This window comes from Microcebus murinus, chromosome 6, assembly GCF_040939455.1.
Source record: "Microcebus murinus isolate Inina chromosome 6, M.murinus_Inina_mat1.0, whole genome shotgun sequence".
NCBI lineage: Eukaryota > Metazoa > Chordata > Mammalia > Primates > Cheirogaleidae > Microcebus > Microcebus murinus.
This window is the reverse complement of record NC_134109.1, coordinates 83,338,922-83,365,284: the sequence shown is the minus strand read 5'-3', so window position 1 is coordinate 83,365,284 and position 26,363 is coordinate 83,338,922. Positions and strand designations below refer to the sequence as shown.

Here is a 26,363-nt window from a genome sequence, read left to right as displayed (position 1 = left end):
TAGCTAAATAACAAAATAATTTCCACAAATAAATAAGAGGAGGAGGCAGCCTTTTTTGCTCTGCAGTGACATTAAGGACCTGGCAAATCATTCTTGTTTTAAAGCCGTTAACTTTGTCAAGCATTTATTAAGCTTTAGTATATAGAGAACTCTAGTCCCAAGAGCTGTGTTCTATCTATACTCTTCAAAAATATCTCTTGGGAGGTAACACAAAATTTAAGTCCTCACAATAGTGATTTTATTAAATTAGTTGCTTTATAAAACATTGCAGATGTCATAATTGTTAACATAACAATTTACCAAACTGTAGTTAACTGGTGCAGTTTGCTGAGCATGTTTTATAAAGGAAAGGAAATGCCAAAACCCTGTTAAAAGTTGTTCCATTGTAGCCTAGGAGAACAAAGGAGATCTGTTTCTCAGACACATCAGGCAAATAAAAACAGGTGAAGAGTTTCCCTCCCCCACCTGAAGCACTCCATCAGTAGAAATAGTCTGATAAATAAAAACTAGACAGTCTATGCACTCAAGAGATTCCACAACTTGTAATGCAGTAATGGAGAGGTTTACCTTCTTCAGCTTCAAAGTTGGAGGGTTTTGGTCTTTTAATTTTTATCAAACTAGTGCTTTTCAGCCGCAGTATCTTCACTCTGAGATAAGCAGTCCTCTTCACAATGTATTTTTAATATCCTCACGCTCAATTTTAAGACAAAGCAATTTTAATACTAGGTGCACACCACATGCCCTTGCTGCAAACTGCTTTTCTTGACAAGTTATGAAGTAGTTCAAGGAGGTATGGTTAAGGCTGTATTACTGAATGGTGCTGGTAAATACTACACAATTTTTTTTATCATGTCACAACCTTTTGTTTCCAATTTAGTGACTGCTGCTATGGAATCAGATAGCAACAATGACAACATTATTAGGTTTGTTTTGTTTTGAACTATGATTTAGTAGCAACTGAGGTTCCCAATTTTAACCCCTTGGCAGCAAGATCCAAGTTCCCTCATTCGCACATTAGCACCTAAGTGTCAAGGGGTTAAATAACCAGCACAAAAGATACTGCACTTCTGGATTGTAGCATTTGGCAGAACTGAAAGGAAAGGAAATTGTGCTACATGTTGAAGGGATTGTGGGCAACATAAAGAAGACACCAGAAGATAAAATGTCACATGAAGTCTTCATAGTCTTGTACATATCCTCCATCATAACCACCATAATCTGCCAGATCGTCTTTCATGGTGGCCTTTAATCCCCCTCCAGGAACCACACCTTTCTTCTTCTTTTTGGCTTTGCTTTGCTAAAGATGAAAGAGAGTTAATTCATGAGACTATCTGCTATGGACATCTTATCTGGTATAGCAACCTTCATAGAGACATTACAACCTCTGATCCCAGAAAAACTTCAGTGCTCTAAGAAAGATCTAAGCCTACATGTTATATACCTAAGTAGGCCTGCAAAAGGTTTCCAGAGTCACTCTAAAACTTGAGTCCTTGTTCCTGCTCTGGATACCTAGCCCTCCAGCATGGGTTTAAGTTCATGGTAGGAGAAAATTTAGATAGTGTGGGTAAGTACTCCTAAACGTAAAATAACACAAAAGGGTAACCTTTAATCACGTGGCTTATTTTATTCACATTACCCTGCAAAGTGGGTATTATCCCCATTTTAGAAGAGAGACATCTGAGACTCCCATATTCTTGTTCTATTCCAACTTCAATGGTATTAGTGAATTGCTAGACTTTTAAATTTTTTAGGATAGGGCTATCTCACTGTATTTATTGAACATTCTGCCTATAATCCCATCCTAATGTAATACACATTTCCCTACACAGCCTGCTCTTACCTTTTCTTGCTTCTGTTTTTCACTGCACAGTACAGTCAATGAATTGGTAATCTTTTTCAAGTCATCAATTTCCACTTAAAAAAAAAAAAGCATACTATTAAACTTTAACTTTTAAGCATCCTGAAAAATAAGTAAAAGTAAAATATACATTCCAAAAGTATTATGAGAAATCTAATTTGTTCACCATTAAACTTCAGCAACTTAAAAGGGCCATGAATTTCTCCTTTTAAACATAAGGTAATAAAGAATTATTCAGCCTATGGCTAGGCTCACAAATCAGAACTCACTATTTAACACACTGACTGCCATACTAGAAAAAATTTTTCCTTGGGGCCATGGTGTTTTATTATGAAAATAGAAAAACTTAGAAAACAAAACAATCTTTTCTAATGTAATGAAAAATTTGTTATTTTTTATTGCATTCTGTGCATCAGTTATATGCAACTTGAAAAATAGTTCACGTGGCTCCCAAGGTGAAGAGACCTGTGAGTTATATATGCTTCATGAGGCCCCAGGCTCAAAACTAGCATGAGTTAAATACAACTCACATGGCAGTTAATGTGTTAAAGTAAAATGGCAGGGATAGGCATGGTGGCTCACGCCTGTAGTCCCAGATACTCAGGAGGCTGAGGCAGGAGGTTGCTTGAGTCCAGGAGTTTGAGGTAGCAGTGAACTACGATGGATGATAGTAGCCTGGGCAACAGAGACCTTGTCTCAAAACAAAAATTAAGTGGTAAACTCAGCAACAAAAATTTAGCTTAATGACTGATAGTCACCAACACACCTTTGGCTTAACCAAAGAGAAACTGTGTCTTTATAGCTCAATGTTCCCAAGAGCTACCATTCTTTCTTAGTCTAAACCAGGGGTCCTCAAACTTTTTAAACATCTCCAAAAACAGGAAAAATAATACAATGTAGAATAAAATACTAACTCTGGGTATATCACTGATTAAACTGAGAACCCCCAGCTTAGTGATACCTTCTCAAAGAAAACCCAACTTAAAATTCATTTGTGGGATTCTTTTTTCTCACTCTTAAAAACAGCAAATACTAGCAAAACCAGTCCCTTCTATATGAGTGTTGCACCTTCCCCTCCCCAAGGTTGCCACTCCCATTCACCCTGCCTGGAAATTCATGATCCTCTCAGGGGGCATGGCACCACACCCATGGGCCCAGACAATGGGTGCGGCTCTGTTGTGCAACTGGTACCTTGTCTTAGGCTTTCTCATTTGGTAAAATAGACAAGTCTCTGAAATCTCACCATTTCTAAAATCTTATATGCCCAGAGTTCATTTCCCTCAAAAGGTATATCTAGCCCCTTTCAAGAGATAATTAGGCCAGGGGCGGTGGCTCATGCCTGTAATCCTAGCACTCTGGGAGGTTGAGGTGGGTGGATTGCTCAAGGTCAGGAGTTTGAGACCAACCTGAGCAGGAGTGAGACCCCGTCTCTATTAAAATTGTAAAGAAATTAATTGGTCAACTAAAAATATATAGAAAAAATTAGCTGGGCATGGTGGTGCATGCCTGTAGTCCCAGATACTCAGGAGGCTGCAGCAGAAGGATTGCTTGGAGCCCAGGAGTTTGAGGTTGCTGTCAGCTAGGTTTATGCCATGACACTCTAGCCAGGGCAACAGAGTGAGACTCTGTCTCAAAAAAAAAAAAAACAACAAAAAGAGATAATTAGATAAAAAGAGTAGGTGAGTTTTATCAGCTGCTTTGCCAACAAGCCTAAATGCCCCTTTGGGAAGCCACTGTAAAACAATTAAGAGGGCAGCCTTCCACCACACCTCAAAAAAATCCCAACACTCAAATTCATTGTATATTTGCAGAACAACATTCCCAAGGTAACTGCTAAAGAGCAAATCCTGAGTCTATATTATAGCATCCAAAAAAAACAACAAATAAAAAACCCCCTCCATTCTCTTCAGTATAATGTCCTACTAAAATTTACCCTCAGGCGCTAGAGATTAGAATTACTTACATGAAATACACACATCTCGAACTAAGACTTCCAAAAAACTGGCATAATATAGTGACTTTTCATATTGTGTAATTTTATCTTTTAGTAACTTTCCAAATTCTGTGAAGTCCTCTCTTGAAGATGGGTTCATAGCATCTATTCCATAAACTGTATTATTAATACCTGTAAGAGAGAAGAAGCACAGAAAAAATATCAGGGAGTTAGGATTTTTTTTTTAAGTTTATAAACCAATTAGCTATCTGAACAACCTGGCTATTTCGTTCTAAACAGGGGTTCTTAACTTGTGACCCCCACTGAATTTGGAGGGGGGGCCCTAAATTTTAATTAGAAAAAAATTACATATTTATATTTTTACTAACCTCTAATTTAATATTTCCTTCAGTTTTGATTATAGGCAATAAATCACAATGGTGTTAGCAAAACCTGACTTACCAATAGAGCTCACACTTTTCATATGACATTACAGATGTTACAGAAATCTTGCAATATTATTCAGTCATCATTGCTCTTGAATTATTAGACCTGCCCCTAGATCTAATTTAATACATTAATAAAGATGCATATAAGGCTGGGCGAGGTGGCTCACACCTGTAATCCTAGCACTCTGGGAGGCCGAGGCAGGCAGATGGATCGAGGTCAGGAGTTTGAAACCAGCCTGAGCAAGAGCGAGACCCCATCTCTACTATAAATAGAAAGAAATTAATTGGCCAACTAATATATATAGAAAAAATCAGCCGGGCATGGTGGCGCATGCCTGTAGTCCCAGCTACTCGGGAGGCTGAGGCAGGAGGATTGCTTGAGCCCAGGAGTTTGAGGTTGCTGTGAACTAGGCTGACGCCACGGCACTCACTCTAGCCTGGGCAACAAAGCAAGACTCTGTCTCAAAAAAAAAAAAGCAGCATATAATACTGTATCACAAGTTTGTTTAGTATTTTGATATCTCTATTTCAATATAATAGATTTCCTTTACAAATAAAATGCTATGTATTATATTCATTTAAAGGCACATTCTATGGAAAACAGTACGGAGGTTCCTAAAAAAAGTAAAAACAGAACTACCACATGACTCAGCCATCCCACTGCTGGGTATATATCCAAAGGATAGGAATTCAGTATACTGAAAAGATATCTGCATTCTCATGTTTACTGCAGCACTATTCATGATAGCCAAGATATGGAATCATCCTAAGTGTCCATCAACGGATGAATGGGTGAAGAAACTGTGGTACATGTACACACCAGAATATTACATAGCCACTAAAAAAGAATGAAATCCTGCCAGTTGCGGAAACATGGATGGAACTAAAGAACATGTTAAGTGAAATAAGCCAAACACACAATCTCGGATGTTCTTGCTCATATGTGGGAGCTAAATATTAAAAACAATTGATCTCATGGAGACAGAGTAGAATGATGGTTACAAGAGGCTGGAAAAGATATCAAGGAGGGAAGGATAAAGTGAGTATGGTTAATGGGTGCAAAAATATAGTCAGTAAACAATTTGATGGCACAACAATGACTATAGTCAACAGTAAGTTAGGGTAGACTTTAAAATAACTAAAAGAATAGAATTAGATTGTTTCTAATGCAAACAAATATTAAATGTCTGAGGTGACGGACACCCCAATTACCCTGATTTAATTAATTCACATTGCATGTCTGTATCAAACCATCACATGGACCCTATAAAGATATACAACAATTGTATGACCATAATAATTATAAAAAAACACATATTGGCCGGGCACAGTGGCTCATGTCTATAATCCCAGCACTTTGGGAGGCTGAGCCAGAAGGACTGCTTGAGTCTGAGAGTTCAAGACGAGCCTGGGCAACACAGGAGACTCCATCTCTACAAAAATTAAAAAATCAGCTGAGCGTGGTGGTGGGCACCTGTAGTCCTAGCTACTCAGGAGGCTGAGGCAGAAGGATCACATGAGCCCAGAAATTCCAGGTTACTGTGACCTATGATGGGGACACGGCACTTCAGACTGGGCAACAAAGCGGGACCCTCTTAAAAAAAAACTATGTTAAGAAGGGACCCAGAGGCTTCAGGAGCTGTCAAAGGAGTCCATGGCACAAAAGGAATGATCTTTAAGGGCTTGTCAAAGAACAGCCCACAGTACAGTGGGGAGAGAAGAAAAAAAAAAAAAAAAAGAAAGAAACGTAAGATCGATCCTGTGAAAGTATTCATATAACTCCAGAAGATACTAGACAAGGGTAAAGAATGTGTTAAATCAAAACAGACAAAATTTGGCATAAAAGAGTTCAAGGTTAAGAGACAGGTATGCTCTTGTATCCTTCTCAATGTCAAGTTAATTAGCTGTAAACAACACCGAGGGCTCAGTAATTTAGTATGAAAAACACAACAGTAAAATCCTATTAAACACAGTGTATGATGCATAATGCTTAACCTTTTAGCCTGTAACTGGTGTCCCATACAAGGCTTTATGCAAGCTCCACAAACCTGCCTCTTTACTAAACACATGGGCAGCTTTTACCATCCTACGAAGATACGTGATAATGGCCAAGTGCCCCCTATAATTAGATGAGTGCAGTTAAAACGTGCCAAGAATACACTGGTTCACAGAACATACACAGCAACTCTTAAGATTGCTAGAGGTCCACTGATAGATAAGGTTGTACTTTACCCATGCCCCATAGAAAGAGAAAGGTTCCCTCCATCAGCCTGCTTGATCTGTTTCAGAGAAAAGGCTGGAGGGCAGGGGTGGGTGGGCATTATCAGAATAACTAGATCCTTCCTTCTTGGCTATAGATTTGAAAGTTATTTAACTATTTCAACATGATCTTCTACTCTGAGAAGTATCTAATAGATAAGGACAACAACAAACTTGGTTAAATGAAGTGAGTGTTTTAACTATTTCTTTGGCTATGTCTCTTACTCTTCCCTCTACACCATGCAACTCTCCCCTGGAACACTGAGTGTTACCAAATTGCAGAGCTTACAAATTTCTTTTATCTCATGCACTAACCACGGCTACAGGCATGGCACACAGAAACAGAGGCCCTCTACAGATACAGCATGGTAAAGGCCAAGAAGGGCCACAGAAAGAAACAACCCTAAGCACAAGAAGGCATAGCCAAAACTGAAGGCCCACCTGGGCCAGCACCCTACTATCTAAGTCTTACCTAGACTTAAGACAACAGGACAAACTATAGTCAGTTCAATATTTAGATTTCAAAGCTATAAACCTCACATTTCATCCAGCTGATAAATATATTCTAGGCAACAGTGTACTTTATACTTTATTTGGGTCCAGTGATTTTCACCATCTTTTATTTGATACTCAAAACAATTATTCAAAAATCTAAACATGTATCTCATTCTACCTTCTCAAGTGATGAAATCTCAAATGTACACAAAGATTTAAAACTGTTTTCTAATACCTAAATTAGCTAGTATAATATATCTTTTTAAAAAAGGAGATGCTTTCTGAACTTTCAGAACTAGTAAAACTTACGGAGTTTTCACGAGTTCGATATTGCACTGTGATTGTACTACTATCTTACCAAAAGTTTCCTTTGCTAACTCAAGGTCTGACTCTTCCTGTAATTTCTTTAGCCGCAGTTTATCTGCTAATTGTTCTTCTGGTGTTAGCACTTTAGGTTCTTCAGGTTCTTCTAACTGAAACGAGATAGAAAAGAAGTTTTTAAAAAGGACTGGGATTATGATGGACCCAGTACATTTCTGTATTATATAATTATAAATAATAGCAAACACAAAGTGATTACTGTATTTCAAAAAACATTCTTCTAACCACTTTAGATATTCTTATTCCAATTTTACATATTAAAAATGATGACACAGAAAGGTTAAATAACCTGCCCACAGTAACAGAAGGTAACACAGCTGGTAATGTGACAGAGCTGAGATTTGAGGAAGACTGGGGTATTTCTATAGCCTTTTTTAAAAATAAAGATTACACTTTCAATAGATGCAGAAAAAGCTTTTGACAAAATTCAACACCCTTTCATGATACGAACACTTAAGAAAATAGGCATAGAAGGGACATACCTAAAAATGATACAAGCCATATATGACAGACCCATAGCCAACATTATACTGAATGGGGAAAAACTGAAAGCATTCCCACTTAGAACTGGAACCAGACAAGGCTGCCCACTATCTCCACTTCTATTCAACATAGTGCTGGAAGTCCTGGCTACAGCAATCAGACAGGAAAGTGGAATTAAAGGTATCCAAATAGGGGCAGAAGAGATCAAACTTTCACTGTTTGCTAATGATATGATATTATATCTAGAAAACCCCAAAGATTCAACCAAGAAACTCCTGGAACTGATCAATGAATTTAGTAAAGTCTCAGGATACAAAATCAATACACAGAAATCAGAAGCATTCGTATACGCCAACAACAATCAAATTGAGAACCAAATTAAAGACTCAATACCCTTCACAATAGCAACAAAGAAATTAAAGTACCTAGGAGTATACTTAACCAAGGAGGTAAAAGACCTCTACAGGGAGAACTATGAAACACTGAGGAAAGGAAATAGCAGAGGATGTAAACAGATGGAAATCCATTCCATGCTCATGGATCGGCAGACTCAACATCATTAAAATGTATATACTACCCAAACTGATCTACAGATTCAATGCAATACCTATTAAAATCCCATCAGCATTCTTCACAGATATAGAAAAAATAATTTTACGTTTTGTATGGAACCAAAGAAGACCCCGAATATCAAGAACAATTCTCAGCAACAAAAACAAAATGGGAGGTATTAATATGCCAGATATCAAACTATACTACAAAGCTGTAGTAATTAAAACAATCTGGTATTGGCACAAAAATAGGAATATTGACCAGTGGAACAGCTCTGAGAATCCTGATATAAAACCATCCTCATATAGCCATCTAATATTTGACAAAGCAGACAAAAACATATGCTGGGGAAAAGAATTCCTTTTCAATAAATGGTGCTGGGAAAACTGGATAGCCACTTGTAGAAGGCTAAAGCAGGACCCACACCTTTCACCTCTCACAAAAATCAACTCACGCTGGGTAACAGACTTAAACCTAAGGTATGAAACTATTAGAATTCTAGAGGAAAATGTTGGAAACACTCTCCTAGACATCGGCCTAGACAAAGAGTTTATGAAGAAGTCCCCAAAGGAAATCACAGCAGCAACAAAAATAAATAAATGGGACATGATGAAACTAAAAAGCTTCTGCACAGCCAAAGAAATAGTCATGAAAGTAAACAGACAACCTACAGAATGGGAAAAAATTTTTGCATCCTACGTATCCAATAAAGGGCTGATAACTAGAATATACTTAGAACTCACGAAAATCAGCAAGAAAAAATCAAATAACCCTATTAAAAAGTGGGCAAAGGACTTGAACAGAAACTTTTCTAAAGAAGACAGAAGAATGGCCAACAAACATATGAAAAAATGCTCATCATCTCTAATCATCAGGGAAATGCAAATCAAAACTACAATGAGATATCACTTAACTCCAGTGAAAATGGCCTTTATCAAAAAGTCTCCAAATAACAAATGCTGGCGTGGATGCGGAGAGAGAGGAACACTCCTACACTGCTGGTGGGACTGCAAACTAGTCCAACCTCTGTGGAAACAATATGGAGATACCGTAAAGCGATACAAGTGGATCTACCATTTGATCCAGCAATCCCATTGCTCGGCATCTACCCAAAAGATCCAATGACACTCTACAAAAAAGACACCTGCACTTGAATGTTTATAGCAGCACAATTCATAATTGCAAGGCTGTGGAAACAGCCAAGTGCCCATCAATCCAAGAATGGATTAATAAAATGTGGCTGATGTTTGAGGATGCCTGCTATATACACTGAAATTAAGGTTTCTTCATAATGGAGACTAATATCAAGATATAACAAGATGTGTATAATTCTAACCTCAATGACGTAGAAGATCCAATCAATATAACTCCTTAGACTGAGTTATAAGACTCTATTGCTTGCTCTAATCATAGACACACATGCAGGTATTTTTAGACATGCAAATTATTTTAAAGCATCTAAAATGTTCCAGACTGAGGGAAACCAGGTACTCTCACTGATGGCAAATGCAAATTACTGCAACCCGCCATGGAAGATGATTTGGGAACATTTATCAAGACTATAAAAGTGATTACCCAGCAATACTATGTTTGGGAATTTATCTTACAAATATGCATACACTCACTAGAAATGACATACATATATGGTTATTCACTGAAGTATTGTCTATCAAGGAAAGGACTGAGGAGAAAAATCCAACTGCCCCACCCATAGGGAACTGATGAAATAAATAATGGTACATCTAGGCAATGGAATATTATACCGCATTAAAAAAAAAAGAATGAGGAAAAATAAACCAGAAATTAATGAAAATAGTTTCTTACAGGAGGCAATAAGCAATAGGGAAGAGGACAGGAACGGATATTTGAAACTCCCCCTACCCCACCAGCTTTATAAAAGTATAACTGACAAATAAAAACTGTATATATTTACAGTATATAACATGTGATATCTGCACACCTCCTGAAATGATTAAATTAAGCTTATTATCATATCCATCATCTCATATACCATTTTTTTGTGGTGAGAATATTTAAGATCTACTCTCTTGACAATCTGAGACTACTTTTCTGAGAATACTATTTTTGTCTAATTTTGATTTCTGAAGAACTCAAATATAATAAATGACTCTAAAGTATACATAAAACAAGACATAAAGTGATACAGGGAAAATAGTAAAAATTAATTTATTCATTCATTCATTTTTTGGGGACAGGATCTTGCTCTGTTGCCTGGGGTAGAATGCAGTGGTGTCATCATACCTCACTACAACCTCAAACTCCTGGGCTCAAGTGATCCTCCTGCCTCAGCCTCCTAAGCAGCTGGGACTACAGGCACACACCATCCTGCCTTGCTAATTTTTTTGTAGAGACCGGGTCTGTGTTGCCCAGGCTGGTCTAGATCTCCTGGGCTCAAGCAATGCTCCTGCTACGGCCTCCCAAACTGCTAAGATTACAAGCATGAGCTACTACACCCAGCAATCAAATAATTTTAGAACTGAGGACTTGATCATACATTCTTAGCAGGATACATTTTAAGCTAAAATAAACTGTAAAGAAATCGTAAATTTCATTCAGTAGTTTTATGTTGTTAGTAGTAATAGTGGTAATGTAGGAAAAAGCAAACAATTATGTTATTATTTGAAACCAAGATTTTCAGTATAAGAGAAAGTATTGATATGAACTAATGATTACAAACAAGTTTCTTTCCTAGCTTAGTCCACGAAAAGGGGTCTAGAAAGCAAGGCCACCCTAATGATACTGAGTACTCCAAGCACCTAGATTTGGTCTTTTAACATCATTTCCCACTAAAAAGAACCTTAGAGAAGTTGTTGGTTCCAGATGTGAGGAAGAGAGCTTACCAAGTAAGTCTGGAACTTATTGTGCCAGAAACAAGGATGCTCTCAAGACTAATAGTGGGAGGGGGGTGAGGGGGGTCTATCAAAAAGATGAACACAGGAACCAGTTTAAAGGGACTCCACTCCTACTGGCCAAAGTTGGGACAACTTAAGCATCAAAAAAATAATCACTATACCTGAGTAAAACAATAAATTTATAAAAATCTCTAAGTTGGCTTGGCACAGTGGTTCATGCCCATAATCCTAACACATTGGGAGGCCAAGGTAGGAGGATCAATGGGGCCAGGAGTTCAAAACTAGCCTGGGCAACATAGCAAAACCCTGACTCCACAAAAAATAAAAAAAATTAGGCTGGGCTCGGCGGCTCACACCTGTAATCCTAGCACTCTGGGAGGCAGAGGGGGTTGGATCGCTTAAGGTCTGGAATTTGAAACCAGCCTGAGCAAGAGTGAGACCCTGTCTCTACTAAAAATAGAAAGAAATTAATTGGCCAATTAAAAATATATAGAAAAAATTAGCCAGACATGGTGGTGCATGCCTGTAGTCCTAGCTACTGGAAAGGCTGAGGCAGGATTGCGTGAGCCCAGGAGGTCGAGGTTGCCGTGAGCTAGGCTGACACCGCAGCACTCTAGTCCGGGCAGCAGACTGAGACTCTGTTTCAAAAAAAAAAAAGAAAAAATTTAGCTGGGTATAGTGTTGTATGCTTGTAGTCCTAGGCGACTACTGAAGCAGGAGTATTTCTTGAGCCTAGGCATTGGAGATTGTGGTAAGCTATGATGACACCACTGCACTCTAGTCTAGACAACAGAGCGAAACCCTATCTCAAAACAAACAATAAATGCTGTAAGACCATAAATTTACCCAAAAAAGAAAAAAGTAAAACCAAAAATACCCACTTTTTTTTACCATTTGATGTTATTATACCTTCTCCTTAGCATGAAAATTGGTAATTAAAAAATTAAGCTTTTACTCTGCTTTCCGGTACAAACCAAAGTAACCAAATATCAAAAAGAAAAAGCCAGCCCATACATAGAAAAGAAGTCAGAAAATGAAAAACATCACCCATTCTGCAATCTCTAATAAAATAAGTAGGCAATGATCATCAATGACACTAAAACTACCAGGTGAGAAGTTAATGTGAAACTGGATTATTTGCAAAAGGAAAAATATAATTTTATAATGGAAGGATCAGGCTTGTCACCACCTACAACTGACATTACACAACTTCTGATGTGATGTGATATGAAACAAAACATCACTTCTAATGTATCCCAGCCAAAAATAATTAACCTGAATCTAATCAAACTTTTAGACTTAATTGTCAAGTTATAGGAAATTGCAATTATGAAGAAGCAATCAGACAAATCTAGAAGGTGGGATGTTCTACAAGACAACTAATTTGGTCTCTTTAACAAGTAATATAATTGGGGGCAGGGATGGAGGTGGTGGAGAGACAGATGCTCACTCTAAAAGACTTAAGATATACTATTAATAACAACCAAATGCAATACATGGTCCTTGTTTGACAGACTTAAATGACATTTTGTGACAACCAAAATCTACATATGCACCGATTATGTTAAAAAATTATTATTCATTTGTTAGGTGTGATAATACTATTGTAATCATGTGAGAAACATCCTTACTTTTTCGGAGATGTATACTAAAGTATTTCAAGGCAAAATGCATATTTTTTTTTATTTACATGATTATATTTTAGTGAAACAAGAACACATGAAGCAAATAAAACATTAACAACTTAAATTTAAGTGATATGTATTATTCATTATGCTATTTTGCTTTTATGTTGAAAGCAAATAAATTTATACAATATTCCTGATCCTACTCCAAATACTCAAGAAAACATTTACATAGTGTGTGGTATAGAAGCAAATACTTTTTGTATTTCACTCAAATATGTACACTATAGATAAAGACTAATCATGACTAGAAAGAACTGCAAGCACTGGCAAAAATCATTGACTGTGGTCACTGCAAAATCATGACTGTTCCTGAGTGTTTGTTGAAAAGCTAAAAGGCATTCTAATACATAAAGCTTCAGTTTTGATTTTTTTTTTTTTTTTGAGACAGGGTCTCACTCTGTTGTCCAGGCTAGAGTACTGTGGCATCAGCCTAGCTCACAGCAAACTCAAACTCCTGGGCTGAAGCAATCCTCTGCCTCAGCCTCCCTAGTAGCTGGGACTACAAGGCATGTATGTGCCACCATGCCTGGCTGATTTTTTCCATATATTTTTAGTTGTCCAGCTAATTTCTTTCTATTTTTTCAGTAGAGACGAGGTCTTGCTCTTGCTTTTTGCTCAGGCTGGTCTCAAACTCCTGAGCTCAAATGATCCGCCTGCCTCAGCCTCCCAGAGTGCTAGGATTACAGTAAGTCACTATACCAGGCCTTCAGTTCTGTTTTTGCAAAAACTACCAATTTATTTTGGATTTCACCTATCTTATAGTATCCATGTATAGTCCTTACAGAGCCCTTCAAATTGCCAGGTAATTATTTGTAGCCTGTTAAGACACTATACCACCTCTGATGGGAGAATTTTTTTTGTTTTAGAAAATGAATAGTACTTACCCTTTTTTTAATTTCTTCTTGCCTTTTCTTCTGTTGCCGTTCTTTCTCTTTTATCTTCTCTGCTATTTTTTTCTTGTCTGAAATTTTTACTTCTGAAAGTAAAGAAATGTTTCATTCACACTTATACAGAAAATTTTCTAGTTTATGGATGAGACAGACATGATACTTATATACTTAAGAGTCCAAACTTTTCCCAACTTCAGTTTCAAATGATGATTTCCTCATAAATAATGGAGAAATTCTGAGACTCTCCCTTCTCCTATTTTTTTTTCTTCTTTTTTTCTGCTGAGAGAGCAAGCCAGCCATCTGCAGCACCTCGCCATGCCCCCTCCTATTCTCTAATCTGACCCCTAAGATCCAAATATCTCCCTTCATATTTCTACATCATCCTTTAGGCACAACTTATATCATTCAAGTATAAAGCCACATCCCCTATACTCTCCTCCTAATAACACCAAGCATTCACACAGAAATACAGCAGGTATCTAATCTAATTATGTTTTGAGGATGTTTTTAAGGAGAAGAGACATAGAGAGAAGAAAATAATGTGGGAATGGAAGAATGCTTGGTTTCTAAATAAAATTTTCAACTTCATGAGCATCTTTTCATTTGTCTTAACATAAGTACCAAATGCTCACCAAGATATAAAACCAAAAATGGAGGTGTCCCAGTGGCTCACCTGGTTTTACTTCTGCTTCCTCTTTTTTTTCATCATCTTCGTCATCCCAGTTATCCTAAAGAAAAGGACCTCCGTTAATTCTTACATGTTTCATTTTTCATGTGAACCTTATGATCAACTTATCTAACTTCAAAGAAACAAGCTGGCTGGTATTTTTCTGGTACCACATTAAATTTTTAAATTAATGCAGGGAGAACTGACATCTTTATAATGCTGAGCTACTCTAGCTAAGAACAAGGGTTATCTTTCCATTTGTTCAAGTGTACTTCTGTATCTTTCAGGAGTGTTTCAAAATTTCCTTTAGAGGTTTGCACTTTTTTTTAAAGTTTATTCCTAAGTATTTCATCTTCTATTTTGCCATTATAAATAAGTTTTTTTCCTATTATGTCCTCTAACTGGCTACTATTGCATTGTATACACAAATATCTATTTGGTACTGGTGTATGAAGAGATAGACCAGTGGGATAGGACATAAAGCCCAAAGTCTATATACAAGTACGTATTTGTGTATAGAAGAGCTATTGGGTTTTATATATTAATTTTATATCCTGTTACCTTAGTGAATTCATATATCACTTAAGTTAGCTTTATTATTGATTCCCTAGGGCTTTCCAGGTATACTACTGTATCATCTGCAAACAAAAGATAGCATTACTTCTTCTTTACCAATTGTTATGCTCCATGGTTGATTTATCTCGCCTAACTGCACTGTCTAAACCTCTAGTACAATGTTGAATAGCAGCAGAAATAATGGGCATCCTTTCTTTATTTCTCTCTTAATGGAAATGCCTGTAGTGTTTCCCCATGAAATGCTATGCATCCCACCCAATTTATGCAATAAAATGTATCAAACTTTTCTTTCATTGCCTCTGGATTTTGAGTCAGTTAGAAAGTCTTTTCTTATACCAAAGATCCACCCACATTGTCTTCTAGAATATGTAGGGTTTCATTGTTTTTTCATTTAGATTCCTGATCCATCTGGAGTATTTTCTTGTGTATGGTGTGAGGCATGGTTCTTTTTTTTTTCCCAAATGGTTAGCCAGTTGTCACAGCATCATTTACTAAAAAGTCCATCTTTGCCTTGTGCTATGGTATGAAAGTGTCCCCCAAAGTTCACGTGTTTAGAATTTAATCCTCAATGCAACATTATTAAGAGAGGTAGGACCTTTAAGGGGTGATTAGGTCATGAAGGCTCTGCCGTCATGAATGGATTAATGCCATTATCACAAGAACGGGTTAGTTATAACAGGAGTGGAGGGGGGTTCCTGATAGAAGGACGAGTTCTGACTCCTCCCCCCAACTCCTTGTGCTCTTTTGTCCTTCTACCTTCTACCATGGAATGATGCAGCAAGGCCTTCACCAGATGCCAGCACTTTGATAGTGGACTTCCCAGGCTCTAGAACCATGAGAAATAAATCTGTTGTTTACAAATTACTCAATCTATTATATTCTGTTATAGCAGCATAAAACAGATTAAAATACCCCGTGATTTACCATATAGTAAATTTTCATATGTACCTGGTCTACCTCTGGGCTTTCTATCCTATCCCACTGGTCTACTAGTTCTTCATACACCAGTACCATACTATTTTAATTATAGTCCCCATTTGTAGGCTTTCAGGTTTTTTAGTATTTTCCTGGCCTTTCTTGCATGTTTGTTTTTTTCCTTCTTTCTTTTTTTTTGAGACAGGGTCTCATTCTGTTGCCCTGGGTAGAGGGCATTGGCACCATCATAGCTTGTTACAACCTCAAACTCCTGGCCTCAAGTAATTCTCCTGCTTCAACCTCAAGAGTAGGTGGGAAGGACTACAGGTGCATGCCACACAGCTAGTTAATTTTTTTTTTTTTTCTTTTTTCTTTTTCCAGTAGAGAGAAGGTCTCACTTTTGCTCAGGCTGGTCTCAGAACTCCTGAGCTGAAGCAATCCTCCTGCCTTGGCCTCCCAGAGTGCTGGGATTACAGGCATGAGCCACCACGCCTGACCCCATGTTTATTTTTCCATATGTACCTTACATCAACTTATTGAACTCAACAAAAAGCTTCTCCATTAGCAATTAAAATACAAGACAACCAAGCCAAAATTAATAGCCTCTCTTAAAGTGATTCACAGTTGTTTCAAATAAAGAATTGAGCTGGGTGTGGTGGCTCATGCCTATAATCCCAGCTATTCAGGAGGCTGAGGCGGGAGGATCACTTGAGCCCAGGAGTTTGAAGCTGCAAATGAGCTATGATCATGCCGCTGCACTCTAGCCTGAGTGACAGAACAAGACCATGTGTCTAAAATAAATAATAAAAATTATAAATTGAGAGGACTTTATACTTCTTACTTTCCCAAATGGTAAAAGCATCCCACACTCTAGCCAATAGCTCATTTATTTCAAGGAATATCCCATACAACACAATCCTGGTTAATGAATTAAATCTATATAATACTTGAAGCCCATTATTAAAGAAGAGCCAAGAGCTGATTAACACCTTCACAGATCTTACTCTCTAACTTGGACAGAGCACTTTGTGATAGATCTATACTCTGTCTTCTCTATGTTTAACTCAATCACTGAGCTAAATATAAACCAATTATCAAACACTTTTCTAAAGGCACCACAGAATTTAGAAGGCTTATGTTTAATAGGGAAAGACACAGCCCTGTATTTAAACCCAGCGTAGTCTGGCCATTGTCTTAGCAACCATCAGGCACATGATGGCACGCCATGTGAAGCTGGGCCACAGGATGGCAGATGCATAGCAGGAAGCCCTGACGCTACTAAGAAGAAGAGGCTGACTAATGTGCCACAACTATGACACCAAGCTTCTGGTTTCATAACAAGACAGATCATAAATCTAAATCAGTCTAGGTATATAAACTAACCTAGGCTTGATCCTTAATAAAAATATGTTAAGTCTACCAAAGAAATTAAAAATCCAACACCCCAATTAAGGCTGCCACAGGGTCTGCAAGCAGAATGGGAGGAACTTTCTATAAAAGTAAATGTATTTTTACAATCATCTTGCCTTTTATAATCAAATTGCCTTGGCACTTTAACCCACAATTCACAATTTTAACATATGGAAAGTAAACCAGCTAGTTATTATTTGGATAACTAAGATGCTACAGGTAGAAATTAGAAATCAAATGTTTGTTTTACTTCATTGGTTTGCTTGAGTGCTTATAGCAATACATCACAGTAAAAAAGGAACCAGAAAGCTAAAAATAAGAGTTAACTACCATGTATTTTTTGTTGTTTTAATCTTCACAGAACACAGGAAGGCTGGGTCTGTGAGCGATATGCAGTGCTTCTGATAGAAGGACCATTTTCTTACTACAAAGGGGTGCATATTTAACACCCTCTAATAATACTGATAATAATAATAATAGGCAGCATTAACTGAGTGATTACTTTGTACCAGGCACTGTGCAAAGAGCTTTATATGTAGAGTACAAAGGTTAATCCTCACAACAATCCTTTTAAGTAAGGTAGTGTTACCCCATTTTACAGATAAGGAAATCCAGGCCTAGACACAGCCATCCCACAATCAATGAAAAACAATGAAGGGACCTGCTCTGAATGGATTAAAGTTCCTTTAAAGTCACAGCCAGGCCGGGTGTGGTGGCTCACGCCTGTAATCCTAGCACTCTGGGAGGCCAAGGCAGGCGGATGGATCGAGGTCAGGAGTTCGTAACCAGCCTGAGCAAGAGCGAGACCCTGTCTCTACTATAAATAGAAAGAAATTAATTGGCCAACTAATTTATATATATAAAAAAATTAGCCGGGCATGGTGGCGCATGCCTGTAATCCCAGCTACTTGGGAGGCTGAGGCAGAAGGATTGCTTGAGCCCAGGAGTTTGAGGTTGCTGTGAGCAAGGCTGATGACATGGCACTCACTCTAGCCTGGGCTACAAAGTGAGACTCTGTCTCAAAAAAAAAATAAATAAATAAAGTCACAGCTAGACAGGAAGAATAAGTTCTGGTGTCCTATCACACAGTAAGGTGACTATAGCTAATAACAATATAGCTATTATTTTAAGATAACTAGAAGAGAAAATTTTGAACGTTGTCACCACAAAAAAATGATAAATGTTTAAAGTGATGGATACCATAAATAGTCTGATTTCATCATTATATAATGTATACATGCATTGAAACATAACACTGTGCCCTGTAAATATGTACAATTATTGTGTCAATTATAAATTAAAAATTAAATAATTTGAAAAAATAAGCATTTGATTTTGACCATTTCATGAAAAATAAATGATTTATTACTTTAAAAAAAGCATGTTTTAAATACCTGCTTTACAAAGTGCACAGTTTGATAAAGTTTAATTCACTGTAATAAACCAACTAAGAACACATCTTTGAAGAAACACGTAAGATTCATCTTTTTCTTCCTCAGTCTTACTCCTTAATACTAAGATTTATCCTTTAAGAATGTATATATAAACTGTTCCTTTTAAGTCTTTAAACACAATAGTAAGGAAGGTCTTTAAAAAGCATGTCTTAAATACTTGTTTATAAAGTTCAAAGTTTGGTAAACAGTTCAATTTATTGCAAATAAAGCAGCTTATAATGCTAAAAAAAAAAAAGTTTTTAGTAAATACAACTTCTTCCCTGAGTCCTGAAGTATAAAATAACTATTTGGGAACTAAGTTCCTCCTCAACAAAATTTGTTCTTTCAATTAGTTCTGGAACAAAGTTCCCCTGGAATCATAGGGAATCTCATCAAAGAGAATGGTTATGGCTCAAACTAAGAAGGTATGCCCAGCTACAGCTACACTGGTTACCTTCCTCAAACCTCTAATAGGCTGTGGTGCTTTTCTGCTAATTTTAAGAAACTGGTCCACAAGCCTTCAGTACTAAAAGGCCACAGAAGTATGGCTGAAAATAAGCAGCTCCGCCGCAATACCTCCAACACAGAGAAACAAATGCAACAGAGGAGCAATTTTGTTCAATGTTGATGCACCCCAGTTATCTTTCCCAGTAAAACACCCCCACCCACCCACATCACTGCTCCCGCAGGACAGTATCTTACTCACACCAACTCTATGTCCCATCTCTATCCCTGCCCCTGTTTTCCTCTTCAAAGCATAAACCTTATTCTAGACACCCATCAGTGCAGGTGTAATGAGGCTACCTAGAAATTCCCCAATCCATCACAAAATGGACGTTAGTAACAAAAGGAGTGGTTTCTATCAAGTGCTGGGAGGAGCCACAACATATGCTCCTCAGTCCATAAAGGGATCATGAAAGGCAAGTCTTGCCTGTAACCCTCTCCCCAAAGTGCTTACAACAAATCTGCCCTGAAGTTACTACCAAAGAAAGAAACATAGTAATGTCAGGAAAAAGAGAATAATCACGTATCCACATAGATGTAATTACAAAAGCAGAAGGCCAGGTAGCTTTGTTTCCTTAGTTATAAAGTTAGCAGGTACCTGAAAAGTAAATGTAAGGTAGAATGTTTACCAATCTGCTCAATTTTCTGTAAACACTAGGACTTTGTAAATGCTGGCAACAAATTCAGATAAAATGCAAAGAGGGTTCCTAGAGAAACACCTACAATTAACTTAAAATAGGGAGCAAGTCTATAACTCACTTCAAAGAGCCCTAAATTGTTATTTGGTTCAAGAGACTATCTATCAACATCAAATTAAATCCCTTACCCAATTATTTTTGGTAGCCAATAAACCTTCCAACTATAATATCCAATTTATCTCCAAAGAATCACCCAGGCTGCTCTCTGAAAATGGCCAGCTTCTTTAAAACAGGCTGTTTATAAACTACTTGGTTATCTATGCTCTTGCCCTGTAGATACACACCCATCATTTGAGCCATTTCTCTGAAAGAGATGGCTGCTTTTCAAGTTTAAAACTTGCTTCCTAATTGAACACAACTAAGTATTAAAAATAAAACAGAAAAATTTTAAACTCTGCTTTCTTTTTACTTCTAACGATATGACCAGTGGTTGGCTAGTTCTGTCATCTTTTATGATACACAACTATAGAATGTCACATGCAACAAGAACACATTTAGGGCTGAAAATGCTTTCCAACTTAAGCAAGATATATTTATAGATCATCAGATAGAAGTAGCTTCAAAAGAACAGTAAAACTCTTGCCCCATAGCAATAGCCTAGGAACTAACATATACTCCCTTTCCTTTTTTCTTTAAATAATTTCTTGCTGGAAGAAACCTTTTACTGGTGTTCTGTTAAGTTGTGTGGTTCTGCTCTGAGAGGCCACAGAACTCTGCTGAGATCCTGGCAAGGCTAGACTTCAGTACAGTTCAGTTTTTCAGAGAAGCCCAAATGCTCTTCCTTCATCTCAGGACTGTGCTGGTCTCTGGAGGTCAAGGCACCTGTCTTAGTAAATTCTACTTCATTTAATTCAACTCATTAAGTTTTTAATATACTGCAATGGCTCAGCACTCAGTTCCATCTCAATGCCTACCTATCCCACATTCAGAATAGTTATCAACCCCAGGCAGTGGCTCATACCTATGACTCCAGCAACTTAGGGGACTGAGGTGGGAGGATTGCTTGCTTGAGCCAAGGCTGCAGTGAGCTAATGACTGGGCCACTGCAGCCATGACACTCTAGCCTAGGTGACAGAGCAAGATTCTGTCTCAAAAAACAAACAACAAACCTAGTTTTCGGCCGGGGCAAGATTCTGTCTCAAAAAACAAACAAACCTAGTTTTCGGCCGGGTGGTGGCTCACGCCTATAATCCTAGCACTCTGGGAGGCTGAGGCGGGTGGATAGCTCAAGGTCAGGAGTTCGAAACCAGCCTGAGTGAGACCCCGTCTTTACTAAAAACAGAAAGAAACTAATTGACCAACCAAAAATATATACACAAAAAATTAGCCAGGCATGGTGGCGCATGCCTGTAGTCCCAACTACTCGGGAGGCTAAGGCAGTAGGATTGCTTAAGCCCAGGAGATTGAGGTTGCTGTGAGCTAGGCTGACGCCACGGTACTCACTCTAGCCTGAGCAACAAAGTGAGATTCTGTCTCAAAAAAAAAAAAAAAAAAAAAAAACACACCTAGTTTTCAACCAATTCTACCAATTCCTGGCTGAAGATCAAGACAATGAACACCAAACAAGTGGCATATTTATTTTCAATGGTCCAGCACAACAAATAAATTAAAATATTTTTCAATAACAAACATACTTCCTAATTCAAAACTTGCTAGTTTATAAAAATTGTTAGGGTATTGAAATAATATATGTTTGGGATTTTCTTCAAAATAATCTTGTTGGAGGAGAAAAAGTGGGGATACAGAGGGAATAAGACTGGTCACTGGTTTATTAAATGTTTCTACTTCTCTATATGGTTGGAGGTTTTCTCAAGTTACATACACATACATGCATACATACATACACACACATACACACTCTCTCTTTTCAAGATATCCAATTTCTGGCAAAATGCTCACCTGAGTATTTCCCAATAATCTCACATTTCTCTAAAATATAGATTCTGTTGTTCACAAGTTTTGTTTCCAATGCTTGAAAAATGTCCTTACTCTGGTAGATTTAACTATTAATTGGAATAGGATTCTTTTTTTTTTTTTTTTGAGACAGAGTCTCGCTTTGTTGCCTAGGCTACAGTAAGTGCCGTGGCGTTAGCCTAGCTCACAGCAACCTCAAACTCCTGGGCTCAAGCAATCCTTCTGCCTCAGCCTCCCAAGTAGCTGGGACTACAGGCATGTGCCACCATGCCCGGCTAATTTTTTCTATATGTATTAGTTGTCCAATTAATTTCTTTCTATTTATAGTAGAGACAGGGTCTCGCTCTTGCTCAGGCTGGTTTCGAACTCCTGACCTCGAGCAATCCGCCCGCCTCGGCCTCCCAGAGAGCTAGGATTACAGGCGTGAGCCACCGCGCCTGGCCCTGGAATAGGATTCTAATAGAGGATGAACAAGCAGGATGAGACAGGCAGTTTTCAACTAAATCAGTTCTTTAGGATTTCTTTTTAAGGAATTCTATAATACAGTTATAGAAGCAAATGCCTGAGATGGCTGAACACAGCAGAAGTTTCTTTAACACAAACTCTTTGAATAAATTTAACTTATAAGCTGTTCTACTAAAATGCTGGAAGACCAGTAAAATGGAGTAAAAGTTGTGTTGTCCCTTCCAGTAGGTACTCAGTGCATTCTCAGTCAACACATCCTACACATCATTGCAGCAATGAGGAAGGAGTTCTAATATATATGCCAAGTGAACAATTCCCTCCTCAGGTTCTGCTTAACATCAGGATAAGAAGAATGATAAATAAAGCTAGGATGACAGGAAAGCATGCTGCAGAGTTCTCACTTTTTTAACTAGAAAAAGGCATAGGCTTTTACGCCCATGAATATTAACAGTTCTACAGTTTCACCTAAGTCCACTTCTGCCACTGCCAAATAGCTTTTTGAAAAGTCAAGGGCAGCAAAATAGTTGGTCTACTAAATGAAAGTAAAGTGTTAGAGCACATTACTAAAACAAAAACATCAGTTTTCCTTTGATTTCCCAGGACATCACAAATTACATTAAACCTATATTCTTTTATTTTTTTTGAGACAGAATCTCACTCTGTTGCCCAGGCTAGAGTGAGTGCTGTGGCGTCAGCCTAACTCACAGCAACCTCAAACTCTTAGGCTCAAACAATCCTGCTGCCTCAGCCTCCCGGGTAGCTAGGACTACAGGCATGTGCCACCATGCCCGGCTAATTTTTTCTATATATATTAGTTGGCCAATTAATTTCTTTCTATTTATAGTAGAGACAGGGTCTCGCTCTTGCTCAGGCTGGTTTTGAACTCCTGACCTCGAGCGATCCACCTGCTTCGGCCTCCCAGAGTGCTAGGATTACAGGCATGAGCCACCGTGCCTGCCCTTAAACCTACATTCTTAAAATGCTGATATAAACTGAAGAACTTACACTGTTTATACATATTTTGCTTTTGAGAACTTTTAAAAAATTCATGTATTATATTATTTGAGGACTATGATTATTCGATCTTATGGAAATAAAGCCTTGTTTGCATCTCCTCAGAAAAAGATTAAGTACTAAAACATTAGAATTCAGAAATATGGTGCTAATTCACTACCATCCAAGGTGACAAAATTCAACTCTTGTTAGGTAACCTCTGAGCAAGCAAAAACTTGCTGGTAATCATTATTCTACTCAAAATACAAAATTCACAGTAAATGGACACTGTGAAGGGCACTTATTCCTTCTGGTCTTAAGAAATCCTAACATGTGGCAAAAAACAGACCCCAGATACATCTAAATAGCCTAAACATATTTTCCATTAGTCAAAAAAATCAAGACATGAAGTGGGAGAGAATTAACATTTACTGAATACCTAACAAGTGCTAGGCAACTCTGCTTAGGGTTTGACATATTACTTCATTTAAAATGCAAAATAACCCTGTGATGTAGGCCCTATAATGACCATTTACAGATTGGGAAACTATAACTTGCTTATGATCACAAATCTAGAAAATGTCAAGGCAACAATATAAACCCAGGTCTGTCTGATTCCAAAATCCAGCAATCAAACTATTCCATTGATACTGTATCTTGGGAATCTAGGAGAAACTCATCAGAAATAAACCAATAAAACCGGGAATATAATGGACAAGTTCAAATTCAGAGCTACAAGGTCTACTTCAAAGTTTATGTAAAAGAAATAGGTTGTTTATATAAAAGAAATTCTGCACTGAGTGACTGGACAAGATGATCTTTATGATCCCTTAGAACTTGTAAATTTTCAAAATTAGCCAAGTGCTCAGAATTACATACATCAGGATTGCCAACTCTTAGATCCCAGATAGGCTATTTCATGATACTCAGTCCAGACTACTCCATTCAAACTACATTTTCTGGAACTTCTTTCTTGATATCTCTAATCTTTTATTTGTATTTGTTAACCCAAGGCTCAAAACTGCAAATCTGCTACAACGTAGGGAGCTAACTAATATCTTGTAATTAGGCCGGTAACACAATCCATGCCCATGTTTATATAACATGTAAATGAGGCATCTAAGTACTTTCAATCAATAATATTACTGCTCATTTATTAACTCCAATGTGTGCAAAGCTCAGATCATTCCTGAATCTCAAGCTGTTCAGTAAATCGAACATCTAGCTCATCAGACTCAGGAGAAAAGAGAAAAACCCAAAAACAGCATTATTAAGTTCACAGTGATTATCTAGCTTAAAATTTTCATCCCAAGCAGGATTTGTAGAGTTCTCTGTGCTGAAGGGCAGCAGTCAGAAGAATAAAACATTCACTCACTCAATCAAAACCATGAAAAACCATCTTCCATTTCACATAAACTTTTATCTGCACAAAAATAACAAGTTTAAGTTTCAGACAACTTTGTTAATGAAAGACTTAACATTCTAGACTTAAGACTTTTGTAGCTAGCGGGGGAAAAAAACCAACAAAAGTAAATGTCATCTAAAGCCATATGAGCCCTCGAGAGTTTTCAAAACCAAACGACGAAGGTAAATAATGGTTCAAATCTACAGGCATAGGAAATAAACAAACACTGGCTCACAGTCTACTACAACCACCAAATCTTCAATATTTCCTTAGATGTCGTTCGCGCGTACACGAATAACTCCATTTTTCAGGTGGCTGCATGGTCTACCCACGTTTCTGTCCATTGACAGTAAGCTACCTCAGTGCTCAGCTTATCTTTTTTACCACAGGGTGGGGGAAGGGAGGGCTAGAAGTTACTCCACTTTATTCTTCTCGTGTGGAAAAAAGGTTAAAATTAAGCCACAATATTTTACTCATGTAACCGCTCGAACTCTGTAAGTGGGCCTTCATAAATGGGTCACTAGCCCTGGGCAGACCTGAGAAAAAAACGGCAAGCGAATTTTGAGACTTTCCATATGGTATGAGCCATAGGGCTCGATTCCCAACTTCCTAGTCTCATTCCGGCCAGAGACTCCGGACCACGAAGCTTACACGTGGGCCAGCCCGGCCGCTGCTGTCACCTCTCGCCGCCAGTTGGCGGGTGGGATCCAGACCCAAGCGTAGACCCTCAAGGGCCCAGGCCGCCGCCCTCCGCGAGGGAGTGCGGGGAACCACGCTGGCCGTCGCCGGCCCACATGGCCGGCAAGCGGAGGAAAAGAGGGCACTGCTGGGCCCTTACGCTCGCGCCTGGACCCACGGCCCGCAGGCCCGGGCGACGCCCCTGGGCCCAGAGTCCGCCTGCCCACTCACCGACGGACAGCCCTGCCCGCCACAGCGCCAGCCCGCTTCCACGCTGCCCGGCGCCCCGGCCCGCACCCACCTTGACGTCCTCGTCCTCGTCCTCGCCTTCCCATCGGTCCCCGCCGGCAGTGCCGCCGCCGCCCCCCACTTTCCGCACGGGATCTTCAACGGAGAACGTGTCCGCGTCTACGGAAGAGAGCGAGCCGCATTAGTGCCTGACTCGGCGTGGGGCCGGCGCCGGCCCGGGCCCTGGCCCCGGAACTTCTCCTCACCCCAGGAGTCGGAGTCCCCCGCCGCCGCCGCTGCCGCCGCCATCTCGAACCGGGCGTGAGCGTGTGTGAGAGGAAGAGCTAGCGAGGAGTTAGCGCGGCGGAGGTGAGTCACTGGGCTTGCTCTCGTTGGCCGGCGCGGGGCAGGCTGGGACCGTGGCTGACTGTGCGCCAGGGCCGAAGCCCCGCCCCTTCTGGCGGCCGCGGCCGCGACGGCGACGCGAGCGGGCAGGAAGGGGGCGTGGACTCGAGGATGGCAGGGCAGTGCGTCCGGTTTCCCAGGACGCGAAATAGTCCTGGAGCTTGTGGGTTGGGGAGACCGCTGCCCTGGCTTGGGCCCGGCGAGGAAACGT

At 38.9% G+C, this 26,363-nt stretch overlaps 1 protein-coding gene across 2 annotated transcripts; it reads right to left on the bottom strand.

The window, feature by feature from the left end:
• Positions 1–215: 215 nt before the first annotated feature.
• On the bottom strand, positions 216–26,192 carry EIF3J (eukaryotic translation initiation factor 3 subunit J). Of its 2 annotated transcripts, none has more exons than XM_012766690.3 (8): positions 26,014–26,192; positions 25,821–25,927; positions 14,535–14,589; positions 13,856–13,947; positions 7,353–7,467; positions 3,822–3,983; positions 1,841–1,914; positions 216–1,297 (listed from the first exon to the last, which is right to left on the bottom strand). In XM_012766690.3, exons 1-8 carry the CDS (start codon positions 26,054–26,056, stop codon positions 1,166–1,168), a joined length of 780 nt encoding a protein of 259 aa, XP_012622144.1. In that variant the 5' UTR covers positions 26,057–26,192; the 3' UTR covers positions 216–1,165. The 2 variants fall into 2 exon arrangements, with proteins under 2 accessions (XP_012622144.1, XP_075860427.1); XM_076004312.1 differs by having other exon boundaries at positions 13,856–13,944.
• Positions 26,193–26,363: the final 171 nt, after the last annotated feature.

Excerpts from the sequence above, each read along its gene's own strand:
- EIF3J (XM_012766690.3), bottom strand. The coding sequence starts at position 26,056 with ATGGCGGCGGCAGCGGCGGCGGCGGGGGACTCCGACTCCTGGG. Across the intron at positions 13,948-14,534 it reads GGAAGCAGAAGTAAAACCAG|AAGTAAAAATTTCAGACAAG; the intron begins GTGAGCCACTGG and ends CTTTACTTTCAG. Across the intron at positions 3,984-7,352 it reads GTTAGCAAAGGAAACTTTTG|GTATTAATAATACAGTTTAT; the intron begins GTAAGATAGTAG and ends TCTCTCTTACAG.